The sequence below is a fragment of the Podarcis cretensis genome (assembly GCF_951804945.1).
Source record: "Podarcis cretensis genome assembly, chromosome: 10".
Lineage (NCBI taxonomy): Eukaryota > Metazoa > Chordata > Lepidosauria > Squamata > Lacertidae > Podarcis > Podarcis cretensis.
Window position 1 is genome coordinate 11,763,898 of NC_137179.1, and position 19,664 is coordinate 11,783,561.

General features: G+C 45.3%; 1 protein-coding gene and 1 long non-coding RNA gene across 10 annotated transcripts in view; one reads left to right on the plus strand and one right to left on the minus strand.

Moving 5' to 3' along the window:
• The first annotated feature begins 4,364 nt into the window (after positions 1-4,364).
• Positions 4,365-5,963, plus strand: LOC307225382. Its single transcript, XR_013842956.1, has 2 exons — positions 4,365-4,526; positions 4,781-5,963. It is a non-coding gene; the product is annotated as an uncharacterized lncRNA (long non-coding RNA).
• USP6NL (USP6 N-terminal like) overlaps positions 4,931-19,664 on the minus strand; it is a 139,707-nt gene continuing 124,973 nt past the window's right edge. For all 9 annotated transcript variants that reach the window (XM_079992381.1, XM_079992378.1, XM_079992380.1 and 6 more), the window contains one exon: positions 4,931-11,059. In XM_079992381.1, coding sequence (XP_079848507.1) covers positions 9,639-11,059 — 1,421 coding nt within the window. In that variant the 3' untranslated portion in view covers positions 4,931-9,638. The remainder of the gene's footprint in view (positions 11,060-19,664) is intronic.

Below are 19,664 nucleotides of genomic sequence, written 5' to 3' on the forward strand. Positions count from 1 at the left end.
GACTCACCTGATGCCTTCATTACGTATCTTGAGGTGCCCGGTGAAAACATTCCTTCTCCCAGGCCTTCCCTTTATCCTCCCCGTTATCTTGTGAAATTCCTCTTGAAAGAGTTTTGGGCAACACTGATGAAGGCAGATTAACCATTTTGCACCCAAATGATGCAACACTGCTCTCACAATGTTCTCCCCAGGGAGACTCACCTGGTGCCTTCATTACGTATCTTGAGGTGCCCGGTGAAAACATTCCTTCTCCCAGGCCTTTGGCCAATTAAACAATCTATGGGTGGATGTTGTTTTTGTTTGTTATTATGGTATTTTTATATCGCCCTGTGCTCTTCAGATGAAGGGCGGTATAGAAATTTAATAAAGAATAACAACTCCATCACTGAATATGTGTGACTGGAATAAATTTACCATCTTTCAGGTAACATAGGGAAATAGAAAACAGCCTCCCCCAACCTAGTGCCCTCTGGACGGGCTCCTAGCACCCCGGACTGCTAGCCATGCAGGCCAAGGCTGATGGGAACTGGAGAGCAACGTTAGTCTGGGGAAGAGTGATTCTGTGCTATAGATATAAAGAAGTATCATACCACTTTAAACAGCCAGGGCTTCCTCCAAAGACTCCTGGGGACTGAGCCAGAGGTGTACCTAGGCTCCCTTGCAACCCTGGCAACAGAGGCGCCGACTTGGGCTTCAGATTATGGGTGCCCAATGGCACCCACAACGTGACGTCATGACGGTGTTACATCATGGCGTCATGTTACGTTGGCCAACTGGAACAACCCGGAAGTTGCAACAGATCCCCGCGGTGTGGGTGCCCTGGGGGCCAGAGTTGGCACCAGTGCTTAGCAAGAGCTGCAACAGTGCCTCCAAAGTTGGGAGAGACCATGGACATGAAACTAAAAACGTTTGGACAAAAGAAGAATGGCAGACGGAATTAATGGACTATGCAGAATTGGACAAAATGACAGGAAGTATTCGAAACCTGCGGGACCAGAGATTTACAGAAGATCGGAAGAAGTATATGCATTACTTGAAGAGCAACTGTAATCAACAAATTACGCTAGTAGGACTACAAGAAGTTTTGTAAGGAGAAATATACAAAGTGTTACAAAGTAGAAAAAGATAATATCTCTTATCTTTTTCTACTTTGTAACACTTTGTATATTTCTCCTTATCATTTTCAACAGTAATTAAACATACTTTTTCAACAGTAATTAAACATACTTTTACATCTTATTCCATTTTTTTTTACTTCCATCAATCCTGTCTGAAAATTTTCCAATCTAATCTCATATAAGTTTGAAATGTAATAGGGAAAATAAGAAATGCATACTAAGAGATTAGATTGGAAAATTTTCAGACAGGATTGATGGAAGTAAAAAAAAATTTGAATAAGATGTAAAAGTATGTTTAATTACTGTTGAAAATGATATGTTAAAAAACTAATAAAAAATTATTAAAAGAAAAGAAACTAAAAACGTTTGCTTTTCGTCGCCTTTCTTGCTCTGCCAGTTGACTTCCTCCAGTCTGCTCTTGTCCTCCTCCATCTCCATCATCTTCTCCTCCACCACCAGCCCGACTGCCTCCGCTTTGCTGCTTTCCCTTCTGCCTCCTCCCTCCCTCCCTTTCTCATCCTCCTACAAGTCTCACCTGCTCTTTCTTCCCTCTAAGCTCACACTTCCTAACTGGGAAAAGAGCCCCCAAAGGCTGTTGTAACGGCCCATGCCAGCGACCATGTGCTGTGTGCTGAGCTGTGATCCATCGCCAGGTTTATATACCGGCTGTTGTTCCAGTAAAGGAGAAGGTCGGTGACATGAAGCCTTTTTCTCTTCTCTTGTGGCTTTAATGGCTTTTAATAATATCGGGGAGCCTTGCGACTCACCTTTTACCTGCTGGTTTGATTGCAGCTTTAATTGCTGCCTGCCTCCATTGCTTCATTTGCTGGTAGTTAATTGTATTTTGGTCTCCTATAGCATAAGCTGCTTTTAAGGCCATTTTGGGAAAAGGCAGGACGACATAAACACACAAACACAGATGATTAGGGAAGTCATGGGAAGTTGACGCCATGTTAACAAAGCAAGGAGCTTTGCACTTAATTTTGCACGCCTGGGTATTTGTTTGGTTTTGTGGTTCTGATGCGCCGTTTTTCTTGCTTTATACCTGCTGAAAAGTTGAATTAAAAAAATAAATAAATAAAAAGGACCTTAATGGATAGCAGGTATTCATTATGCACATTGTGAAGCAATTCAGTGGGATAACTGGTATGCTTTAAAAACCATGCAACATGTAAATCTGCTCTGCAGTAATGGTTGTGTTATATATAGTATTTGTACTGATCTGTCATCACACCATAGTAACAGTCTGAGCCACTAGGGGGCACAAGAGGCGCATGAACTAAGCTGAAGCTTGTAATCCACCCCGTCCATATAGGTCACCCCATGAAGAGGATGGTGGGAGGGGCAAGTGCCTGCTAGCTCTGTTGGTAGAGCATGAGACGCTTAATCTCAAGGTTGTGGGTTCGAGTCTCACAAGGGGAAAGATTCCTGCATTGCATAGGAGTTGGAGTAGTTGACCCTTGGGATCTATGACCTGCCCAGTGGGGAGGCTCCTTCCCCCACTTTCTCCCTAGTACCAAGAGAGGCCTTTTCAGGGGCAGGTGAGGAGGAGCATATTTAGATATATAGTAGTGGCCTCTTGGTGGGAGAGGTGGTGGTCACGGGGGGGTGGAAATATTATTACCCCCTTTTTGGTTTGAAAGCTGAGAAGATAAAGTGTGGCCTTGGGGAGGAAAACTGAAGCATGGAGAAGGCAGTTGTAGTTGCGAAGAAGGAAACCTCAGGGGAGGGAAACTGAGGTTGTGGTCCTAGAGAAAAGAAGACTGTGGCAGGAAGAGGGTAGTGCTCGCCGCCCCCCGCCCATATGTGTGTGACTATAAGGAAAAGCACCACAACGGCTGATCAGATTGGGTGGGGGCACTGAATAATGGAATGAAACTCAGGCAGGAGACACATTGGCAGCAAACCAGTTCCATTGACCTTTGGAGTATGTGTCCTACAAAGTGGCTTGGGAGCCTGGTTTTCCCCTCTTCTCCACACCAGGTCACATCTTGATGCTGTAATGCTCAAGACATGAGCATGCATGGTCAAACTGGACCCTCCCTGCCCGCAGACTGTCTTGCCAGAGTGGTGCATGCTCTGGTTATCTCCCGCTTGGACTACTGCAATGCGCTCTACGTGGGGCTACCTTTGAAGGTGACCCAGAAACTACAACTAATCCAGAATGAAGCAGCGAGACTGGAGACTGGGAGTGGCCACCAAAACCATACAACACCTGTCCTGAAAGACCTACAATTCAAAGTGTTGGTGCTGACCTTGAAAGCCCTAAACGGCCTCGGCCCAGTATACCTGAAGGAGCATCTCCACCCCCATCGTTCTGCCCGGACAATGAGGTCCAGTGCCAAGGGCCTTCTGGCGGTTCCCTCACTGCGAGAAGTGAGGCTACAGGGAACCAGGCAGAGGGCTTTCTCGGTAGTGGCACCCGCCTTGTGGAACACCCTCCCATCAGATGTCAAGGAAATAAACAACTATCTGACTTTTAGAAAACATCCGAAGGCAGCCCTGTTTAGGGAAGTTTTTAATGTTTAATGCTGTATTGTGTTTTTAATATTAGGTTGGGAGCCGCCCAGAGTGGCTGGGAAAACCCAGCCAGATGGGCACGGGTATACATAATAGTTTTTTGTTTGTTTGTTTGTTTGTTTTTTAGCCTACTAATGTAGCAGCAGCAGCCTTCTATCTTATTTGCTTTTGAAGATGACACAAGTCAGATGGTTGGGACAAATGCACCCCCCCCATAGGAAAGTTATGCTCTGCTCACTGCATCATTCTAGTTGAAGCCTGGAAATTTACTGCATCAAGGCTTTGAAATAATACAGTACTGCAGTCATGCTCAGAGTGGGTCCATTGAAGTTAATGGACATGACTAATTTAATATATACAGTGGTGCCTCGCAAGACGAAAAGAATCCGTTCCGCGAGTCTCTTCGTCTTGCGGTTTTTTCGTCTTGCGAAGCAAGCCCATTAGCGGCTTAGCGCTATTAGCGGCTTAGCGGATCAGCTGATAAGCGGCTTAGCGGCTTAGCGGGTCAACTGATAAGCGGCTTAGCGGATCAGCTGATAAGCGGCTTAGCGCTTAGAAAAGGGGGGGAGGAAAAAAAACCCTCAGGAACTCGCAAGACATTTTCGTCTTGCGAAGCAAGCCCATAGGAAATTCGTTTTGCGAAGCGCCTCCAAAACGGAAAACCCTTTCATCTAGCGGGTTTTCCGTCTTGCGAGGCATTCGTCTTGCGGGGCACCACTGTATAGGTTCATTAGTTTCACTGGGTCTACTCTGAGTAGAAATTAATTGGACACAGCTCCAATGATTGTTTCCAACCAGTCTTCCTCAGCCCTCTTACTGGCTATGATGGCTCAGGCCAATGGCAGTCTCACCAGGAGAGACCCAAGTTGGGGAAGGATGATATACCGTGTTTTTTGCTCTATAAGACTCACTTTTTCCCTCCTAAAAAGTAAGGAGAAATGTGTGTGCGTCTTATGGAGCGGATGCAGGCTGTGCAGTTATCCCAGAAGCCAGAACAGCAAGAGGGATTGCTGCTTTCACTGCGCAGTGATCCCTCTTGCTGTTCTGGCTTCTGAGATTCAGAATATTTTTTTCCTGTTTTCCTCCTCCAAAAACTAGGTGCGTCCTGTGGTCTGGTGCGTCTTATAGAGCGAAAAATACAGTAGATAAGGGTCCAAGAGAGAATTTCAGGGTAATAATTATGCTATCTATCTATCTATCTATCTATATGGTATCCGATGATTTTCTGATTCAGATTTGCTTTGATGAACTACCAGAAATACTGTTTTGAGTCAGGCACACAAGACATAGAATCATAGGCTTAATCATTATTTTTAACAGGTTAAAAATACAGGTCACAAGAAAATAGGAAAACAGAGTTTTAAAAAAAACTGTCGAAGATGACATAAGAAAAATAGCATGTATATATTTTATATATAAAAATCTACAGTATTTACTAGTCTCAATACATATTTCAGGAGCAGCTTTCTCTCCGCTGCTTAGCATCCAGTAAATTGTACAGCTTGCTTTTTTATTATATTTATTATTAATCACAAAGCCATGGTTTACAACTCTGAGATTATTACACAGCCACATTATTATATACATACATTTCTACGCGGCAGTTAAGTAAATCGGAACCACAAAGTACTGTTTGTCAGTTTAAAGCCTTCTTCTCCCCCTTCCTCAACGCAGTACTAAGTAGCTACTTCGCTGCGTTCTGCAGGGTTATTTTATTTTATTAAAAGTCATTTGCCAAGTTAATTAAAAATTACATCAGATTCAGTATATACACACACAAAATGTCCATCACGTTGGCTAAATGTTGCTTTCCCCCCTCCTTTTCTTTTTAAAGACTTCAGTACCGTCAACACATTAGCAGCGCCAACCTGCAGCGAGCATAGGCACAATAGCACATTGCTGGGGTGGGGGGGGGGGAGCTTGAACAACTCATGACCCACCAGCCCAACAAATATACATGGGGGCCCAGACAGGGCGCAATAATCCTCCTGGGTTTCTTTTGTGGCCTGCCTGGGCCTGCAGAATTAGGGAGGCTGGTAATCGCCTGGGCAGGCTGTGTTTAGCCTTACGGGTCACAAGTTGTACAAACCCAATTTGGAAAAAAAGTGGGGAGGGAATAGCAACACACTTGTACTTCTAAGTCAGGCTTCCTCAACCTCAGCCCTCCAGATGTTTTTGGCCTACAACTCCCATGATCCCTAGCCAGCAGGACCAGTGGTCAGGGATGATGGGGATTGTAGTCTCAAAACATCTGGAGGGCCGAGGTTGAGGAAGCCTGGTCTAAGTCTTCGCCATCAGTGCAGCCAGATAAACCTTCGTGGAAAATACCTCGTGGATAAAGAAAGAGAGGGCCTAATCTTTTGAAACCTGGAGACTACCAGTGCTTTGTTTGTTTTCAGCTAGAACAGAATACTCAAAAATACTTCCATCCAACATTTCAGCCAGATGTGGGCAGAATCGTAAGCCAGGGAGTTTGGTTCCAGAGCTTGGGTCAAACTGTGTGGCAGCCATACAGGGGAAGGGAGGGGAATGGCAAAACGGAGACATGTGTGCACATCTTTCAACCACTGAGGGGTCAGAGGGGCTGGAGACATTTGCTGGATCGGTTTTGGGTCTCTTCCAGGTTCATCATCGCTCTTGTGTCTGTGGGCAGGAGTGAAGCATGCTATCAACCCCCATGGTTTAGTGTGTGAGAGGACAGAGCCTCCAGAGTGCAGACCATAGCAGAATAGGTCAGCTCAAAAATGGGATTCGGCCTGGGGTGATTGGACTCCGGCTCCCATGAGCCTCAGCCCAGCTGTCCACAACATCTGGAGGACCCTAGCCTGGCTACCTCTGGATTGGACCATGGGCACTGGTCCCCTTGCTTCAACTTATGACCAAAGCAGACAGGGCAGATCTGTGATCAGAAATCCCAAATAAAAAGCAAAACATCTCAGCATAGCCTAAGGACACATGTGTGAATTGAATCAGAACAGCCACGCTGAGGAGGGTGTATATGGTACTTCCCACCGCCACTGTTATCCTAATCAAAACCACAATTAGCTCTGCTTGGGAAAAAGGACAGGCTTAGCACAGGTTCAGATCTCTGGTTATCTCAAGATGTGAGCATGTGAAGCACTGGGACAGTAGCGGCTTTGCATGCACTGCTGCCCATTCCTGGACACTTGAGCCGAGCAGGGCAGCTGCTGCTCACACAGGACTGACTCCATGTGCACTTCATCCAAATCAGTGGGATACAGTCCCCATAGATGTTCTGCTGGCCTGCTCTCTTCCAGCCACCCTACAAGATTTTTTCCCCTCTATTAAAACAAAATGGGAGTGGAGGGAAGAAGAAGAAGAAGAAGAAGAAGAAGAAGAAGAAGAAGAAGAAGAAGAAGAAGAAGAAGAGGAGGAGGAGGAGTTTGGATTTGATATCCCGCCTTTCACTCCCTTTAAAGAGTCTCAAAGCGGCTAACATTCTCCTTTCCCTTCCTCCCCCACAACAAACACTCTGTGAGGTGAGTGGGGCTGAGAGACTTCAAAGAAGTGCGACTGGCCCAAGGTCACCCAGCAGCTGCATGTGGAGGAGCGGAGACTTGAACCCGGTTCCCCAGATTACAAGACTACCACTCTTAACCACTACACCACACTGGAGGGAGAAAGCAACATACATACCCACCCACCCACACAAGGTTGCAGGCCCTGATTGCAAAGCATTTTGCTACAATGAATTTGCTGGCTTCCGATTAACAATGAGGAAGCACTTTGGCATTAGACTTTATACCTACAATCATCTCTTAAGGGCCTAATGGTACAGCAGCGCTAGCCCAATCAAGGGCATAAAAGTCTATTGCTCTCAAGAAAAACAAGACGCTCAAGCACATTGTGGGAATTGACAAGGAAGCAAAGGAGCGAGGGGGTGCCAGAAACACAGGAATACAAACTGAGGTGGGGGGGGGGAATGACGGCTCAAACGTTTCCGAGACCATCACAAAACCCTGCTGGGATATGAACCGGCCACCTTTGGTGCCAATGTTCCCAAATCATAACTGCGCATTTCTGTCTTTACAGAAGTAAAGGGCAGGCTATGATTTGAACGTGGAAGATTAGTGTTTTGAAGTGCACCTGAGACGGGCTACGAAACAGGCCTGCACAGCTCGCAGCTCACCAAGTCAAATTCAACCCTCCAAAGGCTCAAGGAGCCCATTGTTCACAGCAACTTGCTGGGACAGCAAGAACACGGTGCAATGTGGGCGTTGATGTGGGTGAAAGGAGAAGGAAGGAGAAAGCAGGTGCCTGGTAGGCTACAATCTACAGCTCGTATGCTGCCTTGACTTTGGTGGATCACCAGTTATGGAGGTATATATTTTTTGCAGCCCAGAAACACCCTCTGGTTAAGCCACAGTGAAAATTATAGGCATTCCTGGCAGACTGTGCCTGTGGTACACTCAAAGGAACACTGGATGTGATGGGCAGCATCACATCAATGGTGTACGCGACAAAGAGCGATAAAAGCATCTTGGTTTCTCAGAGTTGGTTCTGAAAAGACAAAACTCTTATTATTACAGGAATAGCCGATGCTTTTCAAGGGATCAAAACCTCTTTGTCGGGGCTGATGAAGGGAAATGCCATCTCTAGGAAAGAGTGGCACTTGAAAGACGCCTTTTAATCTTTCCGTTAAACACTGTTCGTGTTGCACTTTTGTGTATTTACAGAAAGCCCTGAAATGCAGCCACCATGGTCAAAAGCAACTCGCTTAATGAACCCATTAAACAAAAGTTGCTTTCTGGCTGCATTTCAGGTAGCCCTCTGTGGGTGTACAGAACATTAGTGCGACGCAGGAGAAGGATAGCACATCGCAGCATGCTCACTCCCACCTGCAGCTGACATGCTGGCTTTCGTGCTTGCATCAGGTTGCACACACACAGTGCCTGGCCCACGTGGACCCGAAGCACGTGCTCTGCGAGCCATCAGATTTGAAGGGGGCAGATCCTAGGGTTTGGACCAACATACATTGGACTCCATGTGCAAACATGAAATCCAGCACTCAGAAGACAGGCAAGAGTGGCATGGACCAGCACAAACCCATCATTTGCCAAGCATATGTTCCAAATATCTGTGCAGGCCTTCTAGTCACTGACACTCATGGTATATTAGCAGTTCTGTGTGCGAATGATGCAAGTATTGTATTTGATTGCACCTCTGCCCTCCCCTCCATCAAAACACACATTTGAGATTTAAAAATGAAGACCTAATGCACTGCAGAACTGCCTTTGGATATGCAAATGTAGGTGGTGGGCTCAAATACCATCAACATCCTAGACACATGCTACAATTCGCAGACAGTCCTGATAGAATAAGCACCATTTATTGGCTGTATCAGAATGCCTTTGCTTTGGGTGTCAAACCTTCTCCTTTCTATGTGAGCCATAGGCAGTAGCATCTCTGCTCTGGATAACCCAGAATGCTCACTCCTGGGTTACTGAGACAATGTATAGAAGAATGTCAAGAAACCCCCATCCCAAGTGAATGGGGTGGTTTATAAATTAAGTTAACCAAAAAAAAAAGAAAAAAAGAAAAAAAGAAAAAAAAAAGTACTTTGTGGATGCAGTCCATGAATACACACGCCTCCATTTTAGACTCTGTAATTCTGTTGCCACACGTGAACACACAATCAATTGTAGTGTCAGGTCAAAAAGCAGCTTACTGAGGTTTTAGGCAACGAGGTCATTTGCTCAATTAGCTACACGAACGTAACAAACAACCACCATAGTCGTCACGCTGAACATACAAACCTATTGCTATGTTTATGAGAATCCAACCTTTTCGTCTGTTTTCAATGCTCACTTTCAGCTTTCGTCAACATTTAACAGAGCTATGAAATAGTGTCAGTTTGCATATGCCTTTATCTGAATTGTCCTGTATCTTCAGATCATGAATCTTGGATGACCACCAACCCCAGACATGCAACCATTGCATGCTCCTCCCCTGGTCTTTCAGGTGAGCACGTGTCGTTTCTCAAAGCAGGACTGATTCGTGCATGGACAACCCGTCAGTCTGGTGTCTGTAGTGGTGTGCAGGGCTTGGGGAACTAGGATACTGGTAGTGTGGCAAGCCAAGCTCTTCAGAGGGTGGGGAAGTCCTGTATCTTATAGGGCTATCCACTGAAATGGTGGAGAGATTATGTTCTTTAACAGGTGTCGATTGAAAAGGCGGGTATCTCCTCAAGTTAGCCAAGTGGCTTCGGCTACCATCTTGGCTCCAGGGCTGTGTGTAAGGATCAGGCCACTTTCTACTGTCTGGCAAATAATCTGCTGGGGGGATTACAAATCTGGTGGCGTTGGGCGACTTAGGTTTGCTTGCATAAGTTTCAACTGGGAGGACTTCGATTCGACTAGAAGGAGTCACGACCACATGTTGGTGGTTGACAGCATAATTTCTATGTGGTCTATCAGTAAACATCTCTGTTGGAAGTTCAGGGATGTATGGCCGGCTGGGAGAGCCGGTTCGATTCCCGTAATTATACTGTGTGGCTACGAAGCTGGAATGAACCATGTTGGTAACATGCTTTGGGGAATTTCCATGGTAAACAGGTGGGTTACTGTAAGACGGTGGCGGCGGCTTGAAGTTATGTCCAATATCTGCCCCATCAGACTGGGAAGAGAATCTGGGGGCTCTTGGTTGGGAGCTGAAGGCATAGCTGTTGGATATTTTTGGTGGACTAGATGTTTTCTCTGTCGACTTCCTTGAACCGAGGGAGTAAGTTGTGTTCCTTGGACTTTGCAGGATTGCCCTTTCTAGCACCTCTTCCACAGAATTGTCGTTCTCTGGGTCACCACCAGGCACATTGTCATACTGCGACGCATTTGACTCTCGCTTACCCTCATCGACATTCAAAGCCCTGATCTTTTGCTTCACGTTGAATGCCTGTCCCTCAGGCCCGGGACTCGGTGGCATTCCCGAACTGGCATGGTTTGCAGATCGAATCTTGATCTCCATGGTCAGCTTTGCAGTCTTTTCGATGATTTTGACGTCCGAAGGCTTAATCCACCTGGGCACAAATTCCTTTCCTGTATTTAAAGTAGCGTTGGAATTTTGGTTAGCAGATGCATTATAATTTTGCTTGGAGTCAGATTCTGACTGAACTTCAGGTTTTTTCCTGGGGCTCTCCAAGTCATGCTTTAACAACCCACTCCGCACATTAGCCGTCGCGGGCTTTTGCTGTCTCCTTTCCAGCGAATCCTTTCTCCTCTGGTGGCCTGGCGAGCTTTCCTGGCCTCTCTCTATAGATGCTCTGCGTCCTCCCCTCTGGCTAGCCCGGCCATTGCTTGCTGCACTAGTGCCGCTCTGCCCATTGACCAGATGAGTAAGATTAAGCATGGCAGGCTGAGATTCGGGCGGAACTTTCCCCAACTTCTTTGGAAGTTCGTCATCTTTACCTATAAGAATAGACACCAAAATAAGCATTACATATATAAACTAAACTCTTGCCATGGATCCCTCCCTGTGGCGAAGGAAGTTAATTGGTTCCCCGCCTCTACCCGCTCTTCTCCCAAAGAACACATGTCAATGTATGAATTACATAAAGCAACAAGAACTGAGGGTTCACAGCTGAAATCAAGTCTTCAGAGGTTGGTGATTGTAGCAGATTTAGTCTTCTGTCCTATACATGAACTCTAACAGTAATAGGAACTGCCAGTAGTCAGCCAGTTTGATACCAAAAGCATGGAAGATATTGAGGCATGCAAGAACTGTCTTACTAACACAAATCAACTTTGGAAATTAATTTTCTGACCTCGAATGGTCTTGACTATAAAGGCACAATAGTCTAAGCTGTGCTTTTCCTGAAATTGCAGCAGTTCACGGTCTTAATTTTAGATGACAACACAGCCTTCCTTCTGAGTCTAAGGTGATTAGGACTTTGGGGGGGAACTCTTCACCTCATGTGAGTCTTGCATATGTGTACAAAGCAGAGAGAAACTCAGTGAACTGAGTTGTACCACAGTTACTCGAAAATGTCACCTCCCTTTCTGAATTAAACCTCTGTTCTCTCTGCTTTCTGAAGAGGAGGGTGGATTTAGAACCTTGCAACCTGGAAGACACCACGTTCCAAATAAATGTGCCCTCCATACATTTGGTACTTTCTTCCTGCAACATGAGAAGGGGCATGTGCACATGCACCAGTCATTCAAGTTAGAGCAGGGCTGAGAAACCCATTTTGGCCTTCGCCAGAATGGCCAATAGTGCATCGCTAAAAGCACATAAAAGGGACACCAAGGGCTATCGAGTCCAACTCCCTGCACTTCCTCATTTTTTATATATTGGATCAATTCATAGGGTTTTGTTCTGTATTTTAAGAAAAAAAACTTTTGAAATGTACGTAGGTTGATTAATAAGACGGCTTTATTCTTTTTAATTTAGTACACTTAAGGTCTCTTAATTACCACTAAGCTTTCAAGAAACCCCAGTGAGAATACTATAGACATTTTTATTGAATTCTTTGTCGCTTTGAAGATTACTCTCTGTAGTCTCTCTCTCACACACACACACAAGTCAGAGGGAGAGGGAGTGTGTTTGCCCTGGTATGAATGGCTTAAAACTGTTTAGATGTTGTAGGCTAACACCTGAAGATCTGAAAGGTGTGGGGGATGATATGACAGTGACCCTAAACTGCCACACTAGTTCTCCAGTCGAGAGCCTGGGGTTACAAATGAAGAATTAGCAGGCGCACTAATGAAGAAAAAAGCATTCCAAGGTTGCAACTGTTGATTGCCAAGACCAAAGCCATGCGCCAACAGGGCTCGTGGGTTTCTATCAGATGTGGAAAATAATTGGAAGGAAAGCACATCGGCAACAAAAGCAAAAGGAGAGGAGAAGGGATGAATAGAGCCACAGCTTCAGATCCCAGTCACGTGGCCTCGGCATAAGGCAGATGAACTCTCACTCCAGGCTCAGTGTCAAAAAAGAGGCATGAAACAACACAAAGTATACAGCTTGCTTAGATCTCCCAACATCATTCAGGCCCCTAACTTTTAAGCTGGCCATATAGGGACGCGGGTGGCGCTGTGGGTAAAAGCCTCAGTGCCTAGGACTTGCCGATCGAAAGGTCGGCGGTTCGAATCCCCGCGGCGGGGTGTGCTCCCGTCACTCGGTCCCAGCGCTTGCCAACCTAGCAGTTCGAAAGCACCCCCGGGTGCAAGTAGATAAATAGGGACCGCTTACTAGCGGGAAGGTAAACGGCGTTCTGTGTGCTGTGCTGGCTCGCCAGATGCAGCTTGTCACGCTGACCACGTGACCCGGAAGTGTCTGCAGACAGCGCTGGCTCCCGGCCTATAGAGTGAGATGAGCGCACAACCCTGGAATCTGTCAAGACTGGCCCGTACGGGCAGGGGTACCTTTACCTTTACCTTTTTATAATCAACAAAGATCTATGGACCGAAACACAAAGTGCGGCCATCTTGTCACTGAAGACCTGTCTCTCCTTTGCAAAGTGGCACCTGGAGAGGGCAGGGTGGAAGTGGAAAGGGGGTGCTCAGCCCTTTGCCCCCGCCATGAGAACGTAAGAAGAACCTGCTCGTTCAGGCCAATGCCCAATCTAGCCCAGGATTTTCTTCCCACCATGGCCAATCAGATGCCTGAGGGATGCCTGCAAGCTGGGCATGAATGCAATAGCACTCTGCCCACCTATGATTGCCAGCAAATGGAGGCATGATGAATAGACAGTGGAGGGAGAAGGTGGCCATCATTTACCAGTAGCATCTAATAGCCTGGCCTTCCATGAATTTGTCTTTTAAAGCCATCCAAGCTGATGGGTCATCACTGCCTACTGAAGTGGCAAGTTATATCATTTAACTATGAGCTGTGTGAGAAAGTACTTTTTAAAAAATCTGCCCTGAATCTGCTAACATACAGCTTTTCTCTTATCTACTTTCTCCATGCTATGCATAATTTTATAACCACCGATCATGTCACCTCTTACTTGCCTTTTCTGCAAACCAAGAAGTCCCAGATGCTACAACCTTTCCTCATAGTAAGTCATTTCCCACTACAACTATCCTCCCCAGATGCTTTTCTATTGCTGCTGAAGCGGCAAGCCTGTTTATACTCTGCAAACACAGGTCTGACACACAGCTTGGAGAAAACTGCAAGAGGAAAGTGGCTGGTGAGGAAAGGTTAAGCATCCCTTCCCTCACCTGCCACTATGAATCAGATGCTCTGCTCCTAATGTGCGATTTTATTTTTCTGGATGCCCATTGTTGTAGAATCATAGAATGGTAGAGTTTGAAGGGCACCTAAGTGTAATCTTGTCCAACCCCCAGCAATGCAAGAATCACCCTGAAAGATGGCCACTCAACTTCTGTTTAAAAGCCTCCTATGAAGGAGAGTCCACCACCTTCTGAGGGAGTCCATTCCACTGCGAAGCAGCAATAACCCCCAGGAAGGTCTTCCGTAGTCGGACTTTCCTTTCTTGTAGTTTGAATCCATTAGCTCAGATCCTATCTTCTGGAGCAGCAGAAAGCAAGCTTGCTCCATCATCCATGGTGACAGCCCTTCGGATATTTGAAGATGGCCATCATATCACCGCAGCCTTCTCTGGGCCAAACATTCCCAACTCCCTCAACCGTTCCTCATAAGGCTTTGTTTCCAGACCCTTAATCATATTGGTCATCCTCCTCTGCACACATTCCAGCTTGTCAATATCCTTCTTAAACTGTGGTGCCCAGGACTGGACACAGTATTCCAGGTGGAGTCTGACCAAGGCAGAATAGAGTGATTTCCCTTGATCCGGACACTATATTTCTATTGATGCAGCCTATAACTGCATTAGCGTTTTTGTTGCTGCATCACACTGGTGATTCACATTAAAGTTTGTGGCCTACTAAAACCTAGATCTTTTTCACATGTACTACTGGCAAGCTAGTATATATTTGTGCATCTGGTTATTCCTACCCTAAGTGTAAGTGACATTTGTCCCTATTGAAATTCATTTTGTTAGTTTTGTTGCTGACAGGGTCTTGGGTTAGGTGAACCTTAAATTAAGAACTGGTCTGAAAGTTCAACACCACTCTCATCTCAGGTGCTTTTCGTCAGGGTACTGTGCATGTGTTCTGCCTGCTTAATGCTTGGAATGGTCCCCTTGAAATCAGCAGTTTTCTTCCATGAAAATATGATTATGATTATGGTGTGAGGCTGTGCTCACATTATGTGTTTTGTGCCGTACCAGGTGGCCAATTTGCTATCCTATCATTACGGCAGGGTTCATTTAAACACAAAGAGATCTATGCTCATAAGATCTCTCCTTTCTTGCTTTAAGGAGATGAAACCTGGAGAAGCCAGAACCTGAAGTGCAGCATTCAGTACTCCTCTGTTGAACTGGAAAAAGGCAGACCATCAGTCCTTAAACCAGTCCAGTCTAGAAGCTTCACAACATCTTCCAAGCTGAGTGACTGATGTTGCACATACCTATACATACCTTCTGTGCTCAAGGAAGACCCCAAGGACTAGCAGACAGAGCCCATGGTTATTCCTAAGCTCACCCCCATGGGGTTCTCAAGTTTACTCCTAGAATCACTGATCCATTGCACACAGAACATGCAGTCGGCATATGAATCCGAGAGAATGGAAAACACAAGCAAATCTAACAGTCTAATAAGTAGCCAGGAGCATTTGCATAAGACAATCAGGGCTTATAAAGCACCAAATTGGAATTGTGTTGGGGGGGAGGAGGTGTTTTCCAGTTTAGGAAAGGTGGCCAGGTCCCTTCTAGCAACCATTGCCACCCTTGCTCACGCCAACCCAATTTCATGTATAGGAGATGTCAGGAAGAACTCAACTGCAATGACCAGTTGCCCTAGGACTGCAGAAGCAAAGCAAAGCACAGTTTGACTTGTACCACCGCTCAGAGGAACAAGGGCTGCTGGGGAGCTTTCGGCATTGTTTTAATAATGTGTTGTACGCTGCCTAGAAGATGGGAGTATACACATTTTTTAAAATACATAAACTTGAAAAGGTTCACCACCTTCACTGCCAACACATCTTTTTTGTTGGGTATATGTTAAGCAAAAGGGACGCGGGTGGTGCTGTGGGTTAAACCACAGAGCCTAGGGCTTGCCAATCAGAAGGTCAGCAGTTCGAATCCCTGTGACTGGGTGAACTCCCGTTGCTCGGTCCCTGCTCCTACCAACCTAGCAGTTCAAAAGCACATCAAAAGTGCAAGTAGATAAATAGGTACCGCTCCGGCGGGAAGGTAAATGGCATTTCCGTGAGCTGCTCTGGTTCATTAAAGGTAAAGGGACTCCTGACCATTAGGTCCAGTCGTGACCGACTCTGGGGTTGCGGTACTCATCTCGCTTTATTGGCCGAGGGAGCCGGCATACAGCTTCCGGGTCATGTGGCCAGCATGATGAAGCCGCTTCTGGCAAACCAGAGCAGCGCACGGAAATGCCATTTACCTTCCCGCTGGAGCGCTACCTATTTATCTACTTGCACTTTGACGTGCTTTCAAACTGCTAGGTTGGCAGGAGTCTGGTTCATTAGAAGCAGCTTAATCATGATGGCCACATGACTCAGAAGCTGTATGCCGGCTCCCTTGGCCAATAAAGCAAGATGAGCGCCGCAACCCCAGAGTCATCTGCGACTGGACCTAACGGTCAGGGGTCCCTTTACCTTTACCTATATGTTAGGCACATAGCACAGAAGAATGAAATGACACCTTTCCCACTTTGGAAAACTTCTCTAGCCTTCCCCAACTGGCTGATGTCCAATAGTTGTTGGGATTCCAACTCCCACCAGCTCCTGCCAGCCTGGACTATGGTCAGGGATGATAGAGAGTTGTAGTCAAACAGCAATTAGAAGACACTAGGTTAGATAAAATGTGATCTAGCCACTTGGAAGCTATTCTTCATGATAGGCAACCAGACAATTGGGTTTCTAAAACCCTGTTTTATAATATGTTGTTAGCCACGCTTGCTACAATCCAAAAGTCCTGCATGCACACACAGAACACTTCCACATATGGGCTCATTCGCATGCATATATATGGAACAGCTACCACTACTCTGAGAGAGGAGATAAAATGCAGGTGAAATACCAGGATTATTATATTGTTGTTAAAAAGACTTACTGAATGTAAAATAAGCCCATTATTCCAGGCACATGAAACAAAACAGTTTTACAAGCCCATCAATCAATCAATCAATCAATCAAATAAAAGCAACCTTTGCTCAAACCACAAAGAACAAGAACGCTATGAACCAGGCAGAGGCAAAAGTACCAGGAGACACTTGGGGGATAATAGCGAACAGGAAGGCCACGATATCGGGTGCTGGCAAGAAAGAGGAAAGGCAAGTTCATTATCACCATCATAAAAACCTCCCTCGAAAAAAAGACAACAGAACCTAAACTGAGCTACATGCGGAGTCAGCCAAAGCAAGCAAGTTATAAAGTAGTGCCTGGAACCATCACTCCCAAGGGGCTGGGGGAAGAGAGCCAAGACAAAGGATGTAATTGTCTCAAAGTGTGACACAGCACACCGAATCAAGGCCTTGTTTGCATCACCAATGGCAATATTTTTAAAGAATCTTTTAAGTACCCATAGAAGGGCTCATAACGAGATGCTCTGGCATCCCACAACTGCAAGCTGCTCTTCTCCAGGTGATTATTACTTGCAGAGCTGCCCTTTTCCATATTCACAGTCACAGGGCAAAGTTTAAAAAAAGACTAGGTGTCCTGCGATCCACTTCACTGCAGAATCAGAGGGAGCCTCATCGGCCCACTTGATCCAACCACCTGCTTGATGCAGGCAGTCTAAGGTTAGCTCATCCTCAAGAAGCTGCTGTCCAGACTCTGTTGAAGCCCTACAAAGAAGGAGGTACTCTGCTCTCCCTGGCAAGACACTCCATTGCTAAGAAGCTTGACAATGTCTAATTGTACTGTCAAGACGTTTCTCCTAATGTTACTCATAGCACACAATCGCCCAGTTTGGACAGTGCTGGCCTAGGTGTTGGCAAACCTAACAGATGAATAGGATTATTTCTTTCCTTCGTTCTCTTAAATAAAGCAAATCTGTGATGTTTCTACAGAGTCTCCTTATGTCTGAATGGCAGAGTTATGCTCTTCCCATACCCACTGACACTTCTTGAAGAAAAACAGTATTGAAGGAATACAAAATGAAGGAAGTACCCTTGGTTGGGGTCATGATCCAGCCAGTTAGGACTTCCCAGTTCTACTGACTTCAACAGCAGAGATTTAAGTACATGCCCAACTCTCCCCTGGAGAGTAATAGGATACTAAGTGCTTAACTTTGGTTGGATCAGACCTGCTGAACTTCAGCTAGTTATTCTTCCAGCTTCCAGTCTTACAATTTTTGCAAGACAATTTATAAAGGTTTGTGGCAATAGGATTCCTACATATACTCTAAGCCTGCCTTTTACGCTCATGGCTACATATCAAATAATTTACAAAAGAAAACCTGTTAGTCTTTCAGCACTCCAAAGATGTCATTTTTAAAAAGCCTTCAAATACATGCGCTTAAAGAAATGCTTTTTCAGTTCCTAGCAATGGCATTCTAGGATACTTCTACTGTGAGTTTTGTCATTCAGAGGGGAAAAACAGGTGTCCCTTTAAAACGCGGGGGAATATCTGGTTCTGCTATTCATCTTGTTTTTAAAAGCTGGTATGGTGAAAGTACATGCTGACAAGGATTAAAGGAAACAAGGGAGTAGAGAGATTTGGAAAAAAAAGAAATGCTACTGGCTTATTCTTGATCTTTGTCACCACCCAGTGGAAATTAATCACAACTGCAAAACCTTCCAGGTTAATTGTCCCAAGATGCATTAACAGCCAATTTCACTGAACTGAATGCCACACAGTAAGTAACCGGTTTCGGACCCTCATTTCAGCTCCAGAATGTGCATGTCTTGAGAGTTCTCACAGAGCTTAAAGGGGAGGCAATTGCAGGGAAACATGTTACAAGATTGATGGGCTTGTGGTCTTCCAAATCAGTAGCTGATTTGCTACTGAGATGCCAGGGACTGAACTGGGAACCCCCCTGGACCCAAAGAGGAAGCTCTAACCACTGAGTTATGGTTATTCCCCATCATGACATCTGACATTTTCCCACTGCACAACAGTGATATGGAAGGGGAAGCACAAAAATACAGAACATTGTGGCACGATGTCAAAACAAGATCTAGCAGGTTTGTGGGGCGAAGGAGCAAAACCAGGTGTGCAGCAGAAGCTATTTTTCAGAAGCAACTATGTGTTCAGGGTGACATTTAGATCTGTCCTTCACCACAGTTCCCTTTCTCATTTCTGGATCATCATGATAAATAAAGGGACATGCCAATCCCAGCAATTTTAAGAACACTGAAGAATTGGCTTAACAAAATTTAGTTCTGCACTGATGTTTGAGGTGCTAACTGTATAAACGCGCTTTGGAAACTCTTACCTAGATTAAGAGGAAGACAATTAAAAGCAGAAAAAAAATTAACAGGTTGCTTGTTCCTGAAATAAAAGCCCCAGGCAAACACATTGCGGTCCTCTGATGCAGACAACAATTTCAAGCCGTGCTAGATTTTACCAAGTCTAAGTGGATATTCAGAAGAGGCACAAGCAGAGTTAGTGGCACTGCTTATATCCATAAGGACGTGAGGAGAGAAATTCAATGGCTCAAACTATATAGTTCAAATCACACAGAGACAGGCAAAGTGCCGGGGGGAAACCAAGATTCCATGGCAACCTCTAACTTCATCACATTTAGATGCACTCGAGAAATCAGTAGGAATAAAAAAACATCAACAACATGGAAAAGTATCGGGAGAGTTAGTTGGTTAATGAAGTGGAGTGCAAAGGAAAAATAAAACAGATACGTGTGAGTCCTCCAAACGTATAAATGAAAAATTCCATATTCATCTGGAAAAGGAAAAACAAATACAAAAAAGTGACATTACTGGAGCTGTAGAAGAGAAAGTATGCTGCACTGATGCTTTTACAATATTGTTCCTTTATTATTTTTTACAGATGCCAGAAAGGGGAAAATCAGTA